Genomic DNA, 20,462 nt, shown 5'->3' with positions numbered 1-20,462 from the left:
ACTCTAGTGGCATGTTTATTGTTTATTATAGATAAATCCGTGCACCTATCGCGTATCCACGGACGCTGCTCCGCCTGACATGTGAGAACATCGGTATGAGCCAGGCAGGCAGCAGGTGCGTCTGCGCGGATCGTGCTGTTGCGACGGCATGTGAACCCTTTGCATGCAACGCAACGCAACGCAACGCACAAGTGGCACAACCCAACCCAAAGCCAAGTAGCCAACCAGCGGTGCGGCGCGACCGCGAGACGCGCCCCTGACCGACCGACGACTTGGAAAAGAAGGAGAAGAGTACCCGACCCAACCCATCCAGCCTCCGGCTGCCGCCGCGTCGGGCTGGGGCTCATACCACACCGCGTCCAGTGTATATAAGCCAGGACGCCCTGCTCCGCCGCCTCGCCTCCTCGCTCTCCTCCTCCTCCGCCGCTAGTCCACCTCCCAGTGCGCGGCGGAATCCCGCGACGCGGTCGCGACGGAGTTGTAGCTGGGCTGCATGATCCACCACGGCAATCTTCTCCCCTTCGTCTAAAGCCTCGCGCCCAAAACCCCTTAGTCCGTCGATGGCGGACGCGGATGCCGCCGAGACCGTCGGCGCCGCGTATATGCCGGTCGCGCCGCCGCTGGTTTTGCCGGACGCCGCAGTGCCTCCGCCGATGCCGGCGGCAGTGACCGTCGTCACCCTGCCGCCTGTAGCCGCTGACGCCATGGAGGCCGCCGTCGCGGCTATGTCGGTCGCTCTGCTTCCTCCACCGCCCGAGCAAATGGTAGCGACTCCTGAACCTCTCTCCTCTAACTCCGTGAGGAGTGCCCTCGGATCAAGTGTTTATGCGAAATTGCTTTGTGCGATCGCTGGGGTTTTGGGCTCTTTCGCCGTGAGTTTTGCGAGCGCCTAGCTTCACCGTTGCAAGTTCGGTTCTATTAATTGCCCTGCACCTTTCCCATTGGGTTCATCACTGGCATTTGATCGAGGGTTGGCTGTGTTCTAGCAAGGAGACAAACCTGGCTAGTTTTTGAAATTGTTTAGAGATTCGCATTGCCTTGCCGCAATTATTCCAAGTGTGTCAATAAGCGAGTCCCGTTTCAATTGCTTTTATTGTTTGTATACTATTTCAGTTTCCCCTGGATATGCCACAACCAAGTTTTGTTCAGGTCTAGTCACAGAAAAAAAAGAAGTTTTGTTCAGGTCTTCTAACCCTCTAATAAAGTGTTCTGTGTCATAATTTGTTCAAAAATCTTGAATATGGTGTTTTCCCTCGATCCTAGCATCCGAACGTGACAACTTGTTAGAGCCAACGATTTTGCACTGCGCAGAAAACTATTCAGACAATTATGCAGGCTGTCCTGTTATTGCTTCACCATGTATTGCCGTCCAGTTATTCGATCTCACCTTACCGTTCATTGTAGAGTCAGTCTGTGATGGGTGGTGGAGAGGACTCAGAGGAAGAGTGTTTGCAAGGTGAATTCCATGAGGTAAAATCTTGAATATGGTGGTTTGCCTCGATCCTAGCATCCCAACGTGACAACTTGTTAGAGCCAACGATTTTGCACTGCACAGAAAACTATTCAGACAACTATGCAGGTTGTCCTGTTATTGCTTCACCATGTATTGCCGTCCAGTTCTTCGATCTCACCTTGCCGTTCATTGTAGAGTCAGTCTGTGATGGGTGGTGGAGAGGACTCAGAGGAAGAGTGTTTGCAAGGTGAATTCCATGAGGTATGACTCAATTACCCAATGTTTGGATGTAATTGATCAATTACACCTCCTCTTGTTCCTCATTCTGTTAGATCATGGATGAGTTTGATTGATTGGTTGATTGAAATAGTCCTTTACTTTTTGTAGGCTGTTGAAAGCATTGAGGTTCTGCTATCTTCTCTTGCTGATAATCAGAAGCCCTATGACATGGTAAATAGTCCTTAATGGTTTCTAACTCTACAATATAGGTGACCGATGGTCTAGTTATGAACGAATTTCTCCAATTTTGTCGTTTAGATGGGCTATATCATCACAGAGAAGAATGAATGTGAGCAGGACAGAGAATCTCTTCCAGAGGTATAGCTATTTCTATGTGCATATTTCAGCGACATCTTTACTTGCTTATTTTTTAGACTTGGTCAAAATCGTATTTTTTAGCTGCTAGACATAGATGGTGGGGAAAACTTGGAAGTTCCATCTATTTCCTCTTCTATTGATTAGGAATCCTATCTTCTATACCGCCCTTTGATTTATATGGTTATATACTCTTGAAGTCCAATGTCATTATGAAAGCCTTATATTCTATAGAAGTTACTATCTTCTCTTTGTACTAACTACCTCTGTCCTAAAAAGGATGCAATTCTACTTCTATCTTTAGTCTAATTATCTAAAGATTTTTCCTTCAAAAAAATTATCTAAAGTTTGACTAAATTTGTAAAAAAAGAATACTGATATTTATGGCACAATATAGTTATAGTATGAAAATATTTTCCATGACAAATCTAATACTAAATCTGTTCCAAATTATGACACATTTTGGCTTTTCTAGATATGTTGCTTTTACGATGTATCTAGACAGTGTATACATATGTGTATAGCAAATGCAATGTATCTAGAAAAGCCAAAACGCCTTATAATTTGGAACAGAGGGAGTAACACCTAATTGGTAATAATAAATATCAATATATTTTTGTATAAACTTGGCCAAACTCAAAATTGCTCAGTATTATGCTAGAATTGCATTGGGATGGAGGGAGTATATCTATATGGTGAGAAATCCCTAGTTGATGATATAGTCAATATAATGGTGAAATGTATAAATTTAATCCTACTTTTTTGTTTGAATGTTGTTGTATTAAAGTTTAGTTTCTTTATGTAGAGGTCCGACCAGCTGTTGCCATTCCTTCCTATGTTTGTTTGTGATAGTTGAAAGGATTATTGTATCTTTGAATTGGAAATGATGATTTTTTTATTGCCATTCCTTTTGATGTGTAAAATAAAATTGATTGTGCTATGGACGATGAGCATTTATATGAGGAAATGTTCTTTTTTGGTGGGCCACGAATTGGGAATTTTGAATTCCATACCTATTTCTGTAGTATTTTGCTTGATTATTAGTTTCTTAATAGGTCAGTGATATCAAGGAAAATGAAACTGACCATGACCATTGTTAGTGGTGCTGCCTTCTAGTGATAGTGAATCCTGTCATACAATAACTTTTCTCAAGCTTATTTCTTGGTATATACAAGTTCTTGTTCCCCAGGTTAATTCTAATTTTGTCACCATTTTCATTATTTACTTTCAGAAGAAGCTTTACTTTCAGAAGAAGCTGCCTGAGGTGACCGTTCAGGCTTTGGGGCATTTACTAGAAGAGGAGCAGCCAGCCATGGTACGACAGACTATCATATATTATCCCTTCTATCACGACTGCAACCATCTACTTCTGACTCGTGTTATTTTGTTTTCTTTGACCCCATTACCTAGGCCATTTCTGATAACAGCAAGGAAAGTGACAAACAAATACCACCTCCATCACCATGTCCTTCAGACGAACAGCAAAAACCTAAGGTGACAATTATTTCAACAAGAGTCGTTTCTCAAAATATGATAGTGTCTCCTTCCAATCGAATCACATTTACTCCTATATTTTTGGTTCTCAGTTGGGCTGTGCTAGTAATGTTACCTTGATATGTTTCAGTTCAGTATTTTACGTGTGCTGCCTAAATATCTTTCATGCAAATGAGCAATGCATTGGTCACAACCCTGCAGTGGAGGGAAGGGGTACCTAGAAAAGCCAAAATGTCTTATACTTTGGGATGCAGGGAGTAGTATAATTAGCTAATTAATGATGCTATTTCTGAATTGATTCCTTATCCTTCCTCCCAGTGGCGAAGGTTGACCATAGGAGTAGGGGGGCCAGTCTATATAATTGAATATTAAACACTAATGAACAGTACAAAATCACTGTTTAGACAATAGAGTGAGCAAGAGTGCCCATGGCCCAGCTTGGTCACTAAGCTCTGCCCCTGCTTCCTCCATATTAATCTCTCTAATAGCATCTTATATTAATTAATACTTAGGTCTTTCTATGATTTTCTCCATCACTTTTGTTTTTTTATTATTGCCTACTAAAAATATAGTTTGTTCCCACAGTACACCCTCTAATTAGCTAGTTAATTGTAATTAGTGCTTTGCTTGTTTGCTCTCTCTAAATTGATCTCCAGTGTCATCTACTTCCTCCATGTCAAATTATAAGACCTTTTGGATTTCTGGATACATAACTTTTACTATATTTTTTTTCTTGAAAACGCAGGAGAGCTGCGCATCATTAAATTAATAAGATAATAAAATAGGATAAGAACCCATACAACACAACACACACAAAACCACACACAACTCTACACACACTCAGGCTGCTGCTGCTGATGCTAGGAAATTAATGCGCCCATGACATAAAGATCACGACCAAAGTAGACAGGGTGCTAACCACCCGGAGCAAGGGCATCCAAGAAGGATAATCCTCAAGCCCCCGCCAAAGACCTTGACCTTCTTTCATATTCAGCTACAGCAAGTGCGCCTGCAACACTTACGTCTGCGCCATCAAAAACACATTTGTTGTGGTCTGTCCATAAGGTCCATGCTCTCAGGAAGTCAGGATTATGAGAGTTGGTTCCTTTCCTTAACATGTCACTAGCAGCATTGCTCACTTTCTCCCACCAAAAATGGAAGGATGTTTCTGTGGGTTGTTGGGAAAGGTTTGGAGTCCAATCCGAGAAAAGAAACAGAACCAAAACTCTATTGCAAAGGCACACCGGCCTAAGAGGTGATCAATAGTTTCCGCCTGGTCATACAAAGGACAGTGCTCAGGATGAGGGCGCCCTGCAAGGCGATCCACTGTCCAACATCGGTTGTGAGCTACCAACCAAACAGAAGGGATTTTTGTGGGGTCCACATCTGATGGGCAACACATTGCTCTTTTATAAGTTTGTCTTGAGCCCCATTGCTTCTCCAAAAAAAATGAAGATACCCATGCACTTAGAAAGCCAAAATGTCTTATAATTTGGCACTGAAGGAGTATATTATTTAGGATCTAGTCTTTCTTTTATCTTATCTCCTTTGTTCCTGTTATTACCATGATTCTTTTTCTGGACTAAGAATTAGATTGTCGGGTGAAGGTTAGGGCTAATTAATTTCCTGTTCTCTTTAATATTTAGTGTTCTTTTTTAGTTTTCAGCTTTTTCTTGTATTGTATCATAAAAGTTTATCTGGTCATTACCTATCCTCTTGCCATGTGCGTATTTCATCATGCATGATTGTTGTCGGTTTGAATGCCCTTCCCCTCTCCTCCCCCCCCCCCCACCCCCATATCCAAATCCTGGCTCCGCCCTTACTAGGTGCTTTCATGGTCTGATTTGATGCACTACCTTTGGTACCTTCACTTATGTTTTTTTTTGTTTAAAAGTGTGATGTTGGGTGTTACCGATGGTATTTTAATTACCAAATCAGGATTTTGCTATTTGTTTAATTTCCTTACCAACTGTACTTCCATCATGTCGACCCTGTTATTTGCTCCCGTGTAGTCATTAAAAAAACTGCATGTGATTACTATTGTTAGCTATCCCAAAATGGCTAATGACTTTACAAAAGGGGGTCATGTCAGCCTCATCATTTCATTTTACATATGGAAGAACCATCCACTGAAAGGATCTTTTTCTTGCAAATTGCAATGATCATATTTGCTCTGTAGTGCATACTTGTTCTTCACTTTTCTAGGAGAGTGACATAGACACACTTGCATGGACAAACAAATATCATTTTTATGGTGTTATATTCTGTTCCATTTCTTTACAGGACAATGGTGATCTTTCAGACGATTCCCCTAACTCTAGTGACCATAGTGATCATAGTGATGGTGAACATCATTACGACATTCCAATACATAGTCTGTACAAGTATGACCCGTTTCGATTTATGCATGGAAGAGAGAGAAGAAATTGTGGATATTCATGTAGTTTTAGTGACAGAAGAAACCACTGGAATGATGGCTATCCGTTTATGTATGGCTTTCGAAACCTATGGAATCCCATGGTGAGTTTGTAAGCCATCTACTATTTTAACTATTCTGTGCATATCAGAATAAATTGTAGTTTTGATTTTTCATTTAAACCTTCTTCATGCATATTTGCAGTCTTCCTATTTCAGATTAGACACTGCAAATTTTATTGTTTATAGTTTTGGTATTTTGATATCCTAGTCATTCTTTCCTATTTGGATTGTTTGATTTACACATCTTCATCTCTTCCTTCTGAGATTTTTCCATAGACTTCTCTCCATACTGATGATCATTGTTGTTTCAAAAAAAATACTGATGATCATTGGAGTCGTTGGCCCTCTCCTGAACCTGACCAGAGAAATGAAAGATACAATTCAGTAAGCTGGGCTTGTGTTGCACTTTCATACATTATACTCCCTTCATTCTAAATTATAAGTCATTCCAAGAATCTTGGAGAGTCAAAGCATTTTCAAGTTTGACCAAAATTATAGAAAGAAATACTAAGATTTGTAACATAATGTGAGTATACTATAAAAATATAATTAAGGAAGAATCTAATGATACTTAGTTGGTATCATAATAATAATTATTTTATCATAAAAATTTGGTCAAACTTAGGATAGTTTGACTCTCCAAGATTCTTGGAAAGACTTACAATTTGAGATGGAGGGAGTAGATTTTTTCTGTCCTGATACTGAGCATTGCAAATTTCATTATTTATTTTTGATCCTTTGACATCCTATGATCCTAGTAGTTTCTTTTCATGTAATCATGTTATATATCTGTTGTTGACATCTTCCATTTTTGTTATGTCCTAGAGGAGTTGTTGGTCTTGGCCCTCTCCAGAACCAGACTGTGAGAAGGAAAGCTACACTGTGGTAAGCTAGACTTGTGCTGCTGTTTTATGGCTGAATTTTTTGTAATGCAGCCACTCACTGCAGTTCTATTCCACTTGAAATCAAGGTAAGTTATGAACTGAATTGTGTTTTTGCACAGGGTGCTGGGCTATCCAATCCTCATTTGTGGACATGTTTTCTTAATTGCATACTCCAATGTATGGTTCACACAGTTCCTCTTGTATTGAAGCTTCGGAAAACTGATCATCCAGATCCATGCCCTCGTAAGGATTCTAGTTCAATCATCACGAGATTGTTGAGCATCTTATCTCCATTCTTACGTGTTATGTGATTTGATATCTTTAGGTGCTTCAATTGGATTCTGTTGTTACTGCTCCCTAAAACAGCATGTCAATGAATCTATCAGGCTCTCTGGAAGTTCTTTCTACCCTGAGATTTTCATTAATCGCCTGAAATGTACGCTTTTCGAACCAACCTTTTTAGCCGCTCCAACCAACCTCTTTACCCTTTCCTTTGCAGTATTTTTCCTTGTACTAGTTGTTTAGTCTTGTGGAAATTTGAGACTTTTGGAACTACTTGAAAGTTGAAACACATGATTCAATTGCACTTTAATGGGGTGATGATTGTTTGAGCTGAATATATTTCTTCACGTGTGATTGGCAGCAATTTCGTCAGATTTTAAGAGTGGAGTACAACAAGATGCGCAGGAGTTCCTCCGCTGTTTGCTTGATAAATTGGATGAGGACTCCATTGCTCCCAGGTCCTCTGAAGAATCCTCTACGACTAAAGAAGGTAGTGTGGTAAAAGAAATATTCAGAGGGTGCTTGAAAAGCCAGGTGTGTTCTGTTGATCCTGACGATCTCAAATGCTTTGTTATTTAATGATTATATATTTATATACTTTTCCCTACTTTTACTTAGTTGCGATGTCCAGAGTGCGACCGTTGCTCAGATAAATCTGAGCCTTTTCTTGATCTAAGCTTGGATTTGAACATGGTGGAGACTCTAATGGATGCTTTGCAATCCTTTACAAATACTGAGTTAATCAAAGACTTCATGTGTGATGGATGCAAATCTCGTGTGAGCATGGAAAAACACTTCAAGATAGAGCAGGCGCCTGAAGTGCTTGTAATCCATCTCAAGCGATTCACTAATTCTGAGTCTAAGATTTGGGACAAGGTCAAGTATCCGTTGGAGCTGGATATAAACTCCTTCATGAGTTCTTCGGATGATGTGAGCTGCAGTTTCTTATAATTTTATTTTAGTCCCCAACCATTATTTGGCTCACGTCCAGCTGTGTTGCAGACACTGCAGAAGTATGATTTGTATGGAGTTGTAGAACACCTCGGTGCATATGGCAGTGGTCACTATGTTTGTTATATCCGGTCATCTGAAGCTGATTGGTACAAATTTAACGATGACAAGGCAAGAGAATTTACCTCCTGTCAGTAAAATATTATTTTGTTCTCTAAGCTATCGTTCAGTTGCATGGTTATAACCATTCAGTTGTGCAGGTCTACCAATGTTCCGTGGATAGCGCTTTGGAAAATGCAGCATATCTTCTTTTCTATGTGAAGCAAGGTTCATCCCCGTGGTTCTCTACCTTACTTGAGAAAGAAGACAAGTGTCCACTGGATGGTTCAGTAAGCTTGGAAGAACAAGGCAAAGTTGCTCTCGTCAACAAAGAAGAGGAGGCGACATCTTGTCATGGGCAAAGAAATGGACCTACTCTCATCGACAAAGAAGAGGAGGCGACATCTTCTCATGGGCAAGGAAATGGACCTACTTTGCCAGACCTATCTGAACAGTTACAAAGGAATGGAAATGGCAATACCTTGTCGGATGCATCAGATGAACTGGAAGAAGGTTTCAGGCTGGGTGAAACATCAACAGGAACACAAGGACCTAGCTGTCTTATTGGATCAGACAAGAATGGCCATGCCGATGGGTGTTGGGAGCCGTCAGGTAAGATGAAGGATGTCAGCCCAAGGGGGTCACTGAACAGGAAGGAAATGAAGCCAAGCACATGTGGATCTTTAGAAGTTGATCATGCTGTTACACATGGTGGCTCTCCTCGAAAGAATGAGAATAATTGCCACTTGCTCCAACTTTCACATAAATGCAAAGATAACTGTGACTCTTTAGAAGTTGATCATGCAGTTACACAGGGAGGCTCTCCTCGAAAGAATGAGAACTATTGCCACTTACTCCAACTTCCACACAAACGCAAAGACAACTGTTGTCACAGGAATCTCTCCTTGCAAGGTAAGGATGACCTCATTCCTATGTTAATGGAAATCAATTGGTAGTTATTCTAATACGAAGTGTGCTCAGTGCTAGATTTGATTGCTACTCCTCCATTCCAAATTACAAAACTTTTTATCTTTTCTAGATACATTGCTTTTACTATGCATCTAGACATAGTGTAGAGCTAAGTGCATAGCAAAAATTTGTACTTAAAAGCCAAAACGTTTTATGATTTGGAATTGAGAGAGTAGTTTTCTAAACTTTGTAGAGATAAGTTGTGTTAGTAGACTTAACTCTTCTTATCTTGCTTTTTCTAGTAGATGAAATCGGGGGTTGTTGTGGAGCACCATCTATGGGGATGTGCACTTCAGGCAAAGAGAACGAAAGAGTAGAGTCCATGTTCCACAAATGTTGAGAAACGACAATAAAGGCACTAGGAAGGGCATGCAAACAGCTCTAGTCCAATCGTCCATAGACTAGGAGCATGGACATACCCCAGTGTTTTTTTGTAATGCACCCACTCACTATTTTTTGAGCGCAACTCTATATATTTGTACCCTGCTGTTGCTCACTCTTGAAACCTTGTGCCGTGGATGTTCTAAAAACACAATAGAAAGAAAGCACCATATGCAGCATTGTTGCTATCAATTTGCCATGCACCAAGGCTTGACATGCTTCATGCCTGTGTATTTTATATTCTCTTTTTCGTGCCTTCCAAGTTTAATAACAGATGCACCTTTTTTTTTGTATACACAAAGACATTATTTTTCTCCTGAAACACGTATACCTTTTTTTTTCCACTTGCTTGACAAATGCTATTCATGAACCTTTGCTTCGGGCAGGTGGTGGGGTGTACCTTTTTTCTTCCACTTGCTTGGCAAATGTTATTCATGAACCTTTGCTTCACACAGGTGGTGGGGAAGAAGGCAGAGGAAGAGGAGGGGGCCAGATTAAGAAGCGGAAGTCTGCCGCTGGTGTTGAGAGTAAGAAGCGGAAGTCTGCTGATGGTGGCGAGTCAAAGGCATTAAGGAAGCGCCAGAAGACGAAGCACCGCACCGTAGCAAGGCAGTTCGCTCTCTGTTGGTGGAAGTGGCAGGTACAGTAGGGAAATCGAAGACGAGGCAAGGTGACGACATATGGTGAGTTGGCGACTAACCAGCAACCACGGCGTATATAGGTAGAAGAAACGGCAGGGCTTGTACGATAGGATAACATGTGTGTCTGGCTGAAGGAATGAGTTAGTCCATCACCTACTTATTTGTTATTTCTTGTTTTTTTTGTTTGATTTATGGAATAGACTAGGTTGATGCATTATTATCCCATTCATCACGAGCTAATACTAATATGAGGAATGGAGCCAATCTACCAAATTAACTAGGACTAGTATGAGAAATAGAGCCATTTCACCAAATTGAGGAATTAATTTACAATAGACCTCTTTATCTAGAATGGAGTGATTCTCCAAACAGAACACACCATATAGAACCAATAGGGACCGTGGTAACATGCCGACTCAGATACAGAACTTGTATTTTGGGCACCAATGGAGGCCTGTGTCGTCTAGTCCTTCGCTACCATGGCGTAAGTTGTGTATATCTTAAAAACTTCACACTCCCTCTCGTAATACTTGCCTACTACTCTCTCTATCCCAAATTATAATACATTCTAAAAATCTTGAAGAGTTAAAGGATGTTAAATTTGACCAAATTTATATGATAATATAATAATATTTATGATACCAACTAAGTATCATTAGATTCTTCATTAATTATATTTTTATAGTATACCTATTTGATGTTATAAATCTTTATATTTTTTTTATAATTTTAATCAAACTTAAGATGTTTTGACTTTCCAAAATTCTTGGAATGTCTTATAATTTGGAATTGAGAGAGTAGTTTTCTAAACTTATTATTCCCTGCATTCCAAATTATAAGTCTTCCAAGAATCTTGGAGAGTTAAAGCATTTTTAAGTTTAACCAAAATTATAGAAAGAAATACTAAGATTTGTAACATAAAGTTAGTATACTATGAAAATATAATTAAGGAATAATCTAATTATACTTAGTTGGTATTATAATAGTTATTATTTTATCTTATAAATTTGGTCAAATTTAAAATACTTTGACTCTCTAAAATTCTTAAAATAACTTATAATTTGGGATAAAGGGAGTACATTCCATGCTTGCAAGCACCACTAATGTATACTAGGGCTTATAATCTTGTGAAATCATATCCACCGCATTTGTGGTGTGGAATGAAACCTAGGCGTTTGAGCTGATGAAAGCTTGATAATCAAGACTGCTGGAAGTGGTTTGGGAGAGGTCTAGACATCAACTTGCACGTGGGGAAACTCCAAGGCTATCCAAGGAGTTATCTGACCGAGAGCTTGATCTTAATGAGGGGCTTTAATAAGGACTAAAGGAAAGTGAAGAGCTCCCCAATACCTCAGAAAAACAGTTAACAAGAGTTTGCATTCTCTTAGTTAAGCTTTCACGTTACTTGCATTCTTTTGGTTGTGTGATTTTGCTTCCTAGTCTAGCTTGCTAGGTTAGTTGACAAGATTAGAATCTAGGGTGCAAAACTCTCTTACGGTAGAGATAGTAATAAACACTTGGAAAAACTATAGCAGACATCTAGATAGATACTCCCTCCGTACCCAAATTTGTTGACGTTGTGGGCTCTAGGCCCATTTTCGCAAAGATTGACATTCTACTCATTGTGTATTGTTGACGTATTTACCCCTGGGCAACCCACCCGTTCAGCTCCTAGCCAGGCAATGCAAAGCCATGCAACAACAAAAAAAAGAGACCACATCGGGACTTGAACCTGAACCTCATGACTCAACCCCTCCCTCCGTACCCAAATTTGTTGACGCTCTGGGCTCTAGGCCCATTTTTACAAAGGTTGACGTTCTACTCCCTCATGGTGTTTGTTGACGCATTTATCCTTGGGCAACCCACCCGTTCAGTCAACCCCTCCCTCCGTACCCAAATTTGTTGACGTTCTGGGCTCTAGGCCCATTTTCACAAAGGTTAACGTTCTAGTCTCTCATGGTGTATTGTTAACGCATTTACCCTTGGGCAACCCACCCGTTCAGCTCCTAGCCAGGCAATGCAAAGCCATGCAGCAACAAAAAAGAGGCCACATCGAGACACTTGAATCTAGAACTCATGACTCAACCCCTCACTGTCCTGAGCTAGCCACTTGAGCCTTTGATTGCTTCTTAGAAGAAATGCACCCACAACTATATTTATTAGGAGAAGAGATGAAAAACCAACCTCTAATTAATTACTTCTTGGTAAGCACAATCATGTCCTAAACGTCAATAAATTCAGGTATAGAGGGAGTATCTTTTATAGGTTTTGATGAGTATTTTTTAGTTGCCATGTAGTTTCTAAGTTGCCTAATTCAATCCCTCTCTTATGCGTTATGATCCTTCACTTAGTTACCGGTAAGTTATTTTCGGTGATGCCAAGTTTAAAAGGAATCTCAGTATTTTCTATCAAGATAGAGGAGAAAGAGGGTTGAGGATCTAGAATACCTTATATTTTAGTAAAAAATTTGAACTTTGAATTCCTTATATTTTTGGACGGAGTTAATACTAGTACGACCATTGCTTATCGTTTCAACCTATTCATGCTAACCCAAAATTAATCATTTATCTAATTATAGCATCAATTACCATTTATGGTGGTGACCCAAATGTACTGATGACCTAAAGGCGTTCTTGGAGAGATCTAGGGTAAGTTAATCTACTTAAAGTATAGCATCACTTAGACATACTTTTACATAGGGATATAAGTGGACTAGCCTGTGAGCCCACATATAAGCTTAATTTTATGGGTTCGTAGGCTTGCCCACTTGCATCCCTACTTTCACAGCAGAGGAAAATGCTTGTAGGTGTGAGCTGTTCATGAGTGTTAGATGGATTTTGCATACCGGTGAATGACACACATTATCAAATCGTGACTTCATGGGGATTACCGAAACTGTCTTTAAAGGTGCTCATATGGATATGATTTATATGCGTACGTGCATTTTATTCTGATGAGTCTATGTGCACAGTGAGCATCTGCGTTATACTATGTAATTAAAAAAACAAATCGTTTATGTGCCTCTTCTAAATACAAGTAACTCCAAAAGTGCAATTTACATGTACATATCAGGGTGCAGGTATATATTTCCACACTAGTTGCATTAAAAATTGGTTCAAGCATAACTCAAAATATTAGGTATGCAGGATGCAGGCACGACACACGACTACTTTCAGGCCAGTCCCAATATGAGTTTCATGAGTTTTATTAAAGTTTCAAGACATTAAATAAGTTAACATGATATAGAGTAAATGAAGAGAGAGATGATAAAGTTTTATAGAATAAAATAAGTTTTATAGATATAGACTCATTTTTTATACCGTTTCTAACACATGGATCTTGGAAACTGAGATATATCTGCTATTGAGACTGGCCTTATAGTCTGCTAACTGACTACATGTTTCTGTTAAAATATGCAAGGTCTGCCTGAGGGAGAACACTAGTAGGGATTTAAAATATAGATTTGTACTATGTAATCACGCTTGATTTCCTATCACACTTAAAAAAAGTAGTTCTTAATACTTTGATACAATCCAATATTTTCAAAGTTTTTTCTAATCAATAAAACGTCGCCTATAACAATTCGCAACCATAAATATGTTCGTGTCGCACTTGCACGTATAAACGGAGATAAAACCAACGGCAAAAAAACAATTCTAGGCAAACAGCTTTGCACTCTGGCTTAGGCTTAGAGCATCTCCAAGGAACTATGCAAATGACTTTTGCATTTGGTGTTGTTTGCAAAGTCCCAAACTCATTTGCAAAGTCTAAAAATAGTCTAACTCCAAGGGACTTTGCATTTAGACTTGACAAACCCAAAGTGTGGCACCATTTTGACGTACGTTGTGCGTGCCAGTCGCCGCCCAGGCCAGGTCGCCGCCAGTTGCCGCCCAGCCCAGGTCTTCGCGCCAGTCGCCGTCCAGCCTAGGCCTCGTTCGTCGTTCGTCGCCGTCATCGTTCGTGTCAGTTCGGCTCCGTCCACCTCCGTCCTCCTCCGAGGGAAGGTCCCCGCGAGAAAAGGTCCACCTCCGTTCCCGCGCCGTGGCCGCGTACGTCGTCGTTCGTGGACGCGCGCGAGTCTCCGTACCGTGCGCGTGGTAGGGAGGGCGGGCGCGCACGGCAGGAGGGACGGCGGGCACGCGCGGCAGCTGGAGGGCGGGCGCGCGCGGCAGGGAGGGCGGGCGCTTGCGGCAGGAAGGGCGGACGGGCGTAGAGAAATCGTGCGAGGTAGGGGGGGCCGAGGGGACGGAGTCCGACGTGGAAGGCCAAAATTGTAGATGCAAAGTGGTAGAAAGGTTTGCATATATGCAAAGCCCCAACCTCTATTTGCAAAGTTAATCAAATTGCAAACCTTATTTGCAAAACCATTGGAAGGGTATTTTCTACTCTTTTTTACAAATAGGACAATGCAAAGTTTGTTTGCAAAGCCCTTGGAGTTGCTCTTAAAGCCGACCAAGGATGAAATTACAAACACAGATAATTGGAAAACATGTATGTACTACTCATATAATTATCATTTAAAGCAAAAGTATATATCTCGAACCGAAATAAAACCAACTTCAAAAAGACATTCCCGTTACAGCTCCAGATGCATACATGACTTAGCCAAGTACAGCATTCGCCATAAGTTTTCTTCTTTCCCCCTCTATCCCTCTAACTTACACTTCAGGTTTTCAGATGCTTCCGAACTCCTAGACAGATCTGCCAGGAAGTTCTCAGACGCCTACGAACTCCTACAAAGATCTGCAGGCCAGGCCAGTTTGTCACCCGGGTTGCCGGGAGAAGCCAGCCACTGAAGCAATGTAAAGGTTACTTTACTGTAAGTTAATCTCAGAGGATGCGGTCCTGAAGATCAGTGATGATGTTGGATGCCATCGATGTCAACTTTTTCCCCGTTTCCCCTGCCATGTTCTTGAGAGAAGACAGATCCTGAGTGGCCTGCCAAGAGACAAACACAGCAATGGGGTTAACACAAGTATGCCAAGGAATCAACTAACAGTACTTCAGCCATGACTTTTCTCTCAGCAACCCAACTGTTACCTGGAATGAAATTCTGTTGATCAAATCTGAAGCACTGAGATCCACTCTAGGATTGTTTGCTGGATGGCCAAATAGATCAGCACTTGATATGGCAGAAGAACCCTGCAACGAGTTGAAGTCAGGAGGAGTGTAAGATTCAACACAGTACCAATTATTACGGTTACTATGAAATAGCGACGAAGTAGTACTTAGGCCTTGTTTAGTTCCCAATTGCAAAATTTTTCAGATTCCCCGTCACATCGAATCTTTAGACACATGCATGAAGTACTAAATATAGACAAAAATAAAAACTAATTGCACAGTTTGGTCGGAATTGACGAGACAAATCTTTTGAGCCTAGTTAGTCTATGATTGGACAATATTTATCAAATACAAACGAAAGAGCTACAGTGTCCGTTTTGCAAAATATTTTGGAACTAAACAAGGCCTTACTGAAAACTTTTGGAGAGAGACTTGAGCGTCCTTTTCAAAACTGGCTTGATCACCAAAAAACTGAGAGGATGAAATTGATTTTGCATTCGAGAATTTCTGTCTTGCTTCACTGCTTTCCTCAATCTGAATAACATTGAAACCAATTAATTCACACAAACTTGGAAGTCACTTGGAAATTGGGGGTCAAAAAACAAAAATTTAAATAAGATCACAACATTTTTACTATAACATGTAAAGTACTATGCAACAGAGTCTCTTCTAAAAAAAGGAACAGACACATGATCTGTTATGCATATATTAACTATGCAAAAGCAGCATGGTATCAGTGAAAACGCAGACTTGTCATGGTTAGAACGAGATGAAATATTTTTGGGCTACCTACAAGTTAAAATGCATTGGTAACAAATTTTCTATCAAAATTTCTTTTGTGCACAACAACCATTCCCTAATTAACATAAAGTAACCAACAGTTTGGAGATTTCTTGAGCTAGAGCAGCATCAATGGGATAGGATCACCAATCCACTGGCTGCCAGATAACTATGCGGGAGTCAAAGTTATATATACATCATGAGAAATTAACATCTCAATCAGAGAGAATTCAGAACATTTTATTCATCTTCAAATGCGTACACCCAATCTATACGCAGATATGAAGGGACTTTTTTTTACCACCCAAGCATGAATATAACAGTTCAAATTCTTGTGTTACTCACTCATAAGGGTTCAACATGGACACATCAGTGTTTTTGGGAAAAAAAAAGTAACAAACTAATTATTCATAGCATATAGCCACATATTTTGATGACCTAATAGTGAGAATGCACACTTCCCCTCAGTAGTATAAATTAAGGTGGAATGGTGGAATTAAATGTTCCTCTTTGTAGTTCTGACTTTACATACTTGATCAATGGAGTTCACATATTCATGAGTTACAATATGTCTGAATAAAACAATTACCTGCACTTTGGATGAGCTGGATGTAGATTTTTTGTGATATCCACTGTCCATCCCAAATTCAGCAAAGAAGTTCGACGACTTTGGGGGTGCAACATGTCCACTCATGTGGTTGTCTTCTGAGCTGCTACCAGTCTTAGGAGCGGCAGGTGCATTTTCTACATATTCAAATCGAGAAGTATGGGGTTTGCTCCTAGTTGCAGTACTCTCAGTCACCGATGGCAGGATGGGAGCTGGTTCTTCGGGCTTCTGCTCATAGAGGCTTTCATTTGGCTACAATGCAGAAGATGGGCAGGAAACTCCACTTTATTTAAACAGATAATAAAACAAAAAATGTGTTTTCTGAGATTACTGGGAAGCAATAAAATTAGAGAGTTATAAAGCTAACTTCCATTTGCCACAGTACAAAACAGAACAGATATCATTACTTGACAAATGACAACTATATGAAGAGAAACAGGACCAAATGGCAGTGCGTTCTCAAAGTCAATGAAGTTTACAATGAATAAGGCATACCTTTGATGTAAGCTTCCGCGCACCAAGTCCACCAGTCTTATTTCCAGGCTTTTTAGCACCAATCGGCTTCTTGAAAGAATGGGTTGGAGCTCTAGGCGAACGAACAATCTCAGGCTCTTTCTTTTCACTTACATTTTCTTTTGACACCTCTGTCAGCTTGAGATCTGGAAATGCAGGAGCTTGATTTGGACCCTGGGAAACTGCAACTGGGGAAGACGGCCAACTATTGTTGCCATCTTCTGTGGAGCTTTTAGCAACCTCTTTAGCAAGCAACTGCCGGTACAAGTCAGCTGCTCTTGAAGTATACTTTGCTTCAATCTTTCCACCATCGGTCCAACCATGCTGCTTAAAGAAAGCCTGTGCACGGTTGTTTCCTCCATAGACCATCATTCTCAACTGTTCTGGAGTCCACGAATCCAAATTTGTTGACCTGCATATTGTAGCAGTTTTTTCAGTATTGATTCAGTCATTCGATGTGCAAGAGCATAAAGTAAAAATGTTAGTGAACTATGTTAAACTTCCCAAAGGATAAGATGTTACTGGTCAGGACCAAAAGGGAAAAGCATGTCATGTGCCAAAGGTGTAAGACCTATATGACAAAGAATCACATTCAGAGAAAGTCAACCTGGACCATAACTCATATTTAATATATCTACTCAAAGTCAGATGCCAACAATGTTGAGTCCGTGATACTGATGTCACTCAGGATCATGACACAGGAACTTTACAAATGTACCTTGTATCATACTGTTCTGGTGAATATGCAAAATTAAGAATAAACATGAAAGTAACGCAAAACTTTGGACGTTTCCCTCATGCATAGCATGATGCGTACTAACATGTATATGCCATACCATATCACAACAGACTTTGGTACTACATATCACATAAGTGTGGCAGGCATACCAGAACACACAAAATTTATAAGCAGATAAAACTGAAAAAGAGAGAGAGAAGCAAAAATCACATAGGGTAGAACAAAAACCAGAATTTTCATTTATATAATCGTATTTATTTTTATTGTATACTGCAGTTGTACTGATCAATCAGTGACCCACCGCAGCAGATTAATATTACTAATATGTACACTACTACACGTGATCAATCAGTGACCCACTGCAGCAAAATAGTATTTACTATTATGCATTGAGGCATCGCCACAGGTCCACGTACGTGGACAGGTGTGAGAAGAGTAGGGAAGCAGGTGAGGCGAGGCGACCTGACAAAGGAGACGTGGACGCCGAGGCTGCGGTGCACCGCTGAGCAGTCGATGCAGAGGAAGACGCCGTAGGTGACGGACGCCCACGTCGGGTTCTTGGCGTTGCAATCGAAGCACATCTGCATGCGCGGACCACCATCAGAGCCGGAATTCGCACACACACACACAGACGACAATCACACAGAGCGAGAGAAAGTGCGATCAATCCCGAATCCACAATCGAATCGATCACCCGTACAATCCAATCGAATCCACAGTACCTTGTTGTCCGATTTGGCGCGGAGCTTGCGGAAGACGGCGTTCTTATCTGCCAAGGCCTCCGTCGCCGCCATGGCGCCCACCCACACCAGCAACGAACCCGATCGAATTGGACCCTCTCCGGACTGGAATCTTCTTCCCCGTGCTCGATCGATGGGTGGGCCAATCGATCGGCGCGGGAGAGAGAGAGGGAGAGGAGTGGCCGGGTGGAAGGAGATGGAAGGGAAGGGGTGGAGGCGAGGAGGAAGAGGAAAAAATGGACGAGGTGGACGGTGCTGCCCCTGTCCTGTTCTCCGCCTTTGCCTTTGCGTGCGTCTCCTCTACTCGTCAATGGGAAAAGGAAGCTAGTGGAGCAGTGGACTTCCTATTTCACGAGCCTTTTTTTGGGCCGCTTCGCGTGGATTTGCGGGCTCATTTTCGTTGGGCTGTAAAAGAAAAAAAAAACTGTCTTTGGCATCGCATATCTTTACATAATATATGCTCCCACGGAGTTTTTGATAGAAAGAAGTAAAAAAATAGTGTCTTCTCATGCTACATGGTGTTTTGTGAGAGCATATTTTAAAAAATTATATATGTAAAGTTATTTAGTTAAACGATTTACCAAAACGGCTGCAGCTCTATTGATAAAGTTGTTTATGGAGCTAAAACCCCAAAAAATAATTTCACTTGTGAGATGGAGCTGTACCAAACCGAACCTAACTATTACTAATTGCCATCGAGTTGTTTTTTTTTAAAAAAAAAGTTGTACAAAGTGATACGGTAGTGTTTCCAATCCAGCCATAAACCTTATTTACACGGTTTATTTATTATTTCACCATTGGCCTGTTTGAAAAATATCCAAATGGCCGTGGAAATCCAGATTGGGCACCAAGGAAATCTATCCATTTCACACACTTCGTCTTGTTGAACCTTTTTTCCGGCTATATAACTCCTTTTCTTTATATACTAGCAAAATATGCCCGTGTGTTGCTACGGGAGCAAATAGACGTTTGTAGAAAATGAGCACGTTGTTATATTTATTTGTGTTTTATCCTTTGTATTAAATTTGACAATTTTTAAGCTTTTAAAACTGACTTTGAAGCAGTCTGTCCATATATAATTTATATACATGCTCTTAGACTTTTTAGGATTTTTATTTCACGGGCAATGGCACCTTATACTCTCAGGTTGAAAGGAGTCTAATAAACTTTTGAATTATAATTTCTAAATTTGATTTTATATAAATTATATAAGTTTCTGTCAATTTGTGCATTGTTCGTGAAAAGACAAGAAGCTAACAATACACTTTTTATTGGTAAGCCGAAGTCTATGTAAATCTTGAGATTGATTTTTACTGTGCATTGCAATGAGAGAAAAACATTAAATAACCATAGAAAGTTATGATATAATATTACATATCTATTTATATTTATCTTTTTTTATAAAATTTAAAGTCCATAAGTTATTTCATTGATAACCATAACATCTATGGTATTAGATAGTTAATATTTAAAATAATATGTAGCTTAGAGACATATTTATTTTAATAATAAAATAGAAGTTAGTCAAACCTTATCTTACTTTAATATTACCTCTTAATATACCTTAGTATTATATTAAAACATGAGAAGTTTGTTGCTAGTTTTATTTTTTTATCTAGATTAGGATTTCTATGAAATATGATATATCAGTTAAATGTACGTAGATTATGAACACATGGACTTATAAAGTGTTCATATGAAATAATAACACATCATGCAATAGTGGAAGCATCATCAAGCATAAATTTAGGTAAATTAGTAAATCAGTGAGATATGTAGGAACATGACATCTATGA

General features: G+C 40.1%; 2 protein-coding genes across 4 annotated transcripts; one reads left to right on the top strand and one right to left on the bottom strand.

Moving 5' to 3' along the window:
• Window positions 413-10,443, top strand: LOC8055145 (ubiquitin carboxyl-terminal hydrolase 19). 3 transcript variants are annotated; one of them, XM_021463965.1, is made up of 16 exons: window positions 413-764; window positions 1,405-1,470; window positions 1,649-1,714; window positions 1,841-1,903; window positions 1,991-2,050; window positions 3,279-3,362; window positions 3,458-3,541; window positions 5,825-6,061; window positions 6,845-6,904; window positions 7,023-7,146; window positions 7,229-7,339; window positions 7,547-7,719; window positions 7,804-8,115; window positions 8,188-8,307; window positions 8,397-9,147; window positions 10,041-10,443. In XM_021463965.1, exons 1-16 carry the CDS (start codon window positions 561-563, stop codon window positions 10,232-10,234), a joined length of 2,709 nt encoding a protein of 902 aa, XP_021319640.1. In that variant the 5' UTR covers window positions 413-560; the 3' UTR covers window positions 10,235-10,443. The 3 variants fall into 3 exon arrangements, with proteins under 3 accessions (XP_021319640.1, XP_021319645.1, XP_021319644.1); XM_021463970.1 differs by lacking the exon at window positions 10,041-10,443 and adding an exon at window positions 9,450-9,777; XM_021463969.1 differs by lacking the exon at window positions 10,041-10,443 and adding an exon at window positions 9,447-9,777.
• On the bottom strand, window positions 14,707-18,995 carry LOC8055144 (probable ADP-ribosylation factor GTPase-activating protein AGD9). The gene is made up of 7 exons (XM_002464840.2): window positions 18,649-18,995; window positions 18,389-18,507; window positions 17,170-17,599; window positions 16,657-16,926; window positions 15,699-15,821; window positions 15,267-15,368; window positions 14,707-15,164 (listed from the first exon to the last, which is right to left on the bottom strand). Exons 1-7 carry the CDS (start codon window positions 18,718-18,720, stop codon window positions 15,057-15,059), a joined length of 1,224 nt encoding a protein of 407 aa, XP_002464885.1. The 5' UTR covers window positions 18,721-18,995; the 3' UTR covers window positions 14,707-15,056.

The sequence above is a fragment of the Sorghum bicolor genome, chromosome 1 (genome assembly GCF_000003195.3).
Source record: "Sorghum bicolor cultivar BTx623 chromosome 1, Sorghum_bicolor_NCBIv3, whole genome shotgun sequence".
NCBI classification, from domain to species: Eukaryota; Viridiplantae; Streptophyta; class Magnoliopsida; order Poales; family Poaceae; genus Sorghum; species Sorghum bicolor.
The sequence above is the reverse complement of the archived record's forward strand: the minus strand, read 5'-3'. Positions and strand labels throughout refer to the sequence as shown.

What these genes read in the sequence shown, in the direction of transcription:
- LOC8055145 (XM_021463965.1), top strand. Translation starts at nt 561, where the DNA reads ATGGCGGACGCGGATGCCGCCGAGACCGTCGGCGCCGCGTATATGCCG. An exon ending in TCATGAGTTCTTCGGATGAT is followed by an intron (nt 8,116 to 8,187) that starts GTGAGCTGCAGT and finishes GCTGTGTTGCAG; the next exon opens with ACACTGCAGAAGTATGATTT. An exon ending in CAGGAATCTCTCCTTGCAAG is followed by an intron (nt 9,148 to 10,040) that starts GTAAGGATGACC and finishes TGCTTCACACAG; the next exon opens with GTGGTGGGGAAGAAGGCAGA.
- LOC8055144 (XM_002464840.2), bottom strand. Translation starts at nt 18,720, where the DNA reads ATGGCGGCGACGGAGGCCTTGGCAGATAAGAACGCCGTCTTCCGCAAG. An exon ending in CGCGGAAGCTTACATCAAAG is followed by an intron (nt 16,927 to 17,169) that starts GTATGCCTTATT and finishes TCTGCATTGTAG; the next exon opens with CCAAATGAAAGCCTCTATGA. An exon ending in TCTCTCTCCAAAAGTTTTCA is followed by an intron (nt 15,369 to 15,698) that starts GTAAGGCCTTGT and finishes AACTCGTTGCAG; the next exon opens with GGTTCTTCTGCCATATCAAG.